The 1,428-nt window shown below is 42.4% G+C and overlaps 1 protein-coding gene across 1 annotated transcript in view; it reads right to left on the reverse strand.

Moving 5' to 3' along the window:
* Positions 1–1,266, reverse strand: part of LOC101852255 (DC-STAMP domain-containing protein 2) — a gene marked incomplete in the record, with an annotated part of 15,014 nt that extends 13,748 nt beyond the window's left edge. Inside the window, 2 exon segments of the mRNA XM_013085240.2 lie at positions 289–396; positions 1,080–1,266. Of these exon segments, the coding sequence (XP_012940694.2) occupies positions 289–396; positions 1,080–1,187 (216 nt within the window).
* Between the last annotated feature and the right edge of the window lie 162 nt (positions 1,267–1,428).

Genomic DNA, 1,428 nt, shown 5'->3' on the forward strand with positions numbered 1-1,428 from the left:
GGAGTTGTAGTAAGGGGTTGCGTGGCATTTCAGCAGTTACAGTTTCATATTTCTAAGTACATGTAGTAATAAATCGGACAGGAAAAAATCCCAAATAAGACACACGTGAGCAGCGCTAATGATGATGATGATGAGGATGATGATGATGATGATGATGATGATGATGATGATGATGATGATGATGATGATGATGATGATGATGATGATGATGATGATGACCACAATTTGGGACAGGAGAAAAATATGAGTAAACATAGAATAATATGGACCAACATAGTAGCAACCTACTTCCTTTTCCGTCATTTTCATTGAGAACGTTTTGATGTATTTGAACTTCTCCCTTGTTTTGAGAGGAAACACTGTTTCCTTTTCCATCTCCGTCCTTTTGGCATCAATCTGAGTGGGCAGATCAAACCAGGTGAAAGAATGGAGAAATTTTTCCTGTGAGTTTTACGGCACTTGCAACACAAACAGTTCATATAAGCATATAAGTGCCAAAGATTAGAGGTGCTACTGGAGAGTAGAGTAACTTGCATAGAAAAGAAGGAGGAGAGATAAGGAAAATAGACGTTTGACGGGAAAGAAAGAGCAAACCACACCAGAGCAGCCGTTAACAACCCACTGGTAAGCTTAAGTATCACTGATGCTGACATCGAAAGCCACAACCCCAACGACAGGGCAAGAGAATTTTATTCAGAAAAGAAGAGTATATTATTTACACCTTGGACGAAAACGAAAATAAAAGTGCATCAACTTATGCAGTTGCAAGCGCCGTAAAACCGTATTAAACCCAGACTAAAATTGCATCAAGGCCTAATGTTGAATTAATTGTAGCTGTCAGCTTGCATAAAATGCATTCAGGAATCAGCCACCGAGAATAATCAAGAAAATAGGTACAATTGTTAAAAGAATGAAACATTTCTTCCCCCCCCCCCTTTTCCCTTTATATATTACACATTAGACCTATACACATTAAAAGAACCCCATACTGAATTGAGAAGGCCACATACTTTTTTCGGACCCACGAGGAAGATATAATAGTTATTGTCCACACGCCACGCGGTTAGGAGGCCCCCTACCTCCATCAGATATCTGGTGATGTAGCAGTTGTCGTAGTTGTCCTTGTTGAGGTAGCCGCGACGATAGAGCAGCGCCTTCACCACCACCAGCAGCACCGTCAGAGGCATCACGTGATCCAGGACCTCCTGCAGCACGTGCACAATGCTCAGCTTGGCCTTGACCTCTCGCAGGATGGCGTCCTTCACCTCTCTGGCGTGAGGGAGAAGGTGAACGGGCAATGACAGAAGCTTTGGAGGTTGTCTTTCTTTATGAGATCGGATTTAGGGATACGTAGAATTGATAATGTTCTTGCTTGTGCATGCGTTTGTGTGTGTGTGTGTGTGTGTGTGTGTGTGTGTGTGTGTGTTT

Source organism: Aplysia californica, unplaced genomic scaffold (assembly GCF_000002075.1).
Source record: "Aplysia californica isolate F4 #8 unplaced genomic scaffold, AplCal3.0 scaffold00358, whole genome shotgun sequence".
Taxonomy (NCBI): domain Eukaryota; kingdom Metazoa; phylum Mollusca; class Gastropoda; order Aplysiida; family Aplysiidae; genus Aplysia; species Aplysia californica.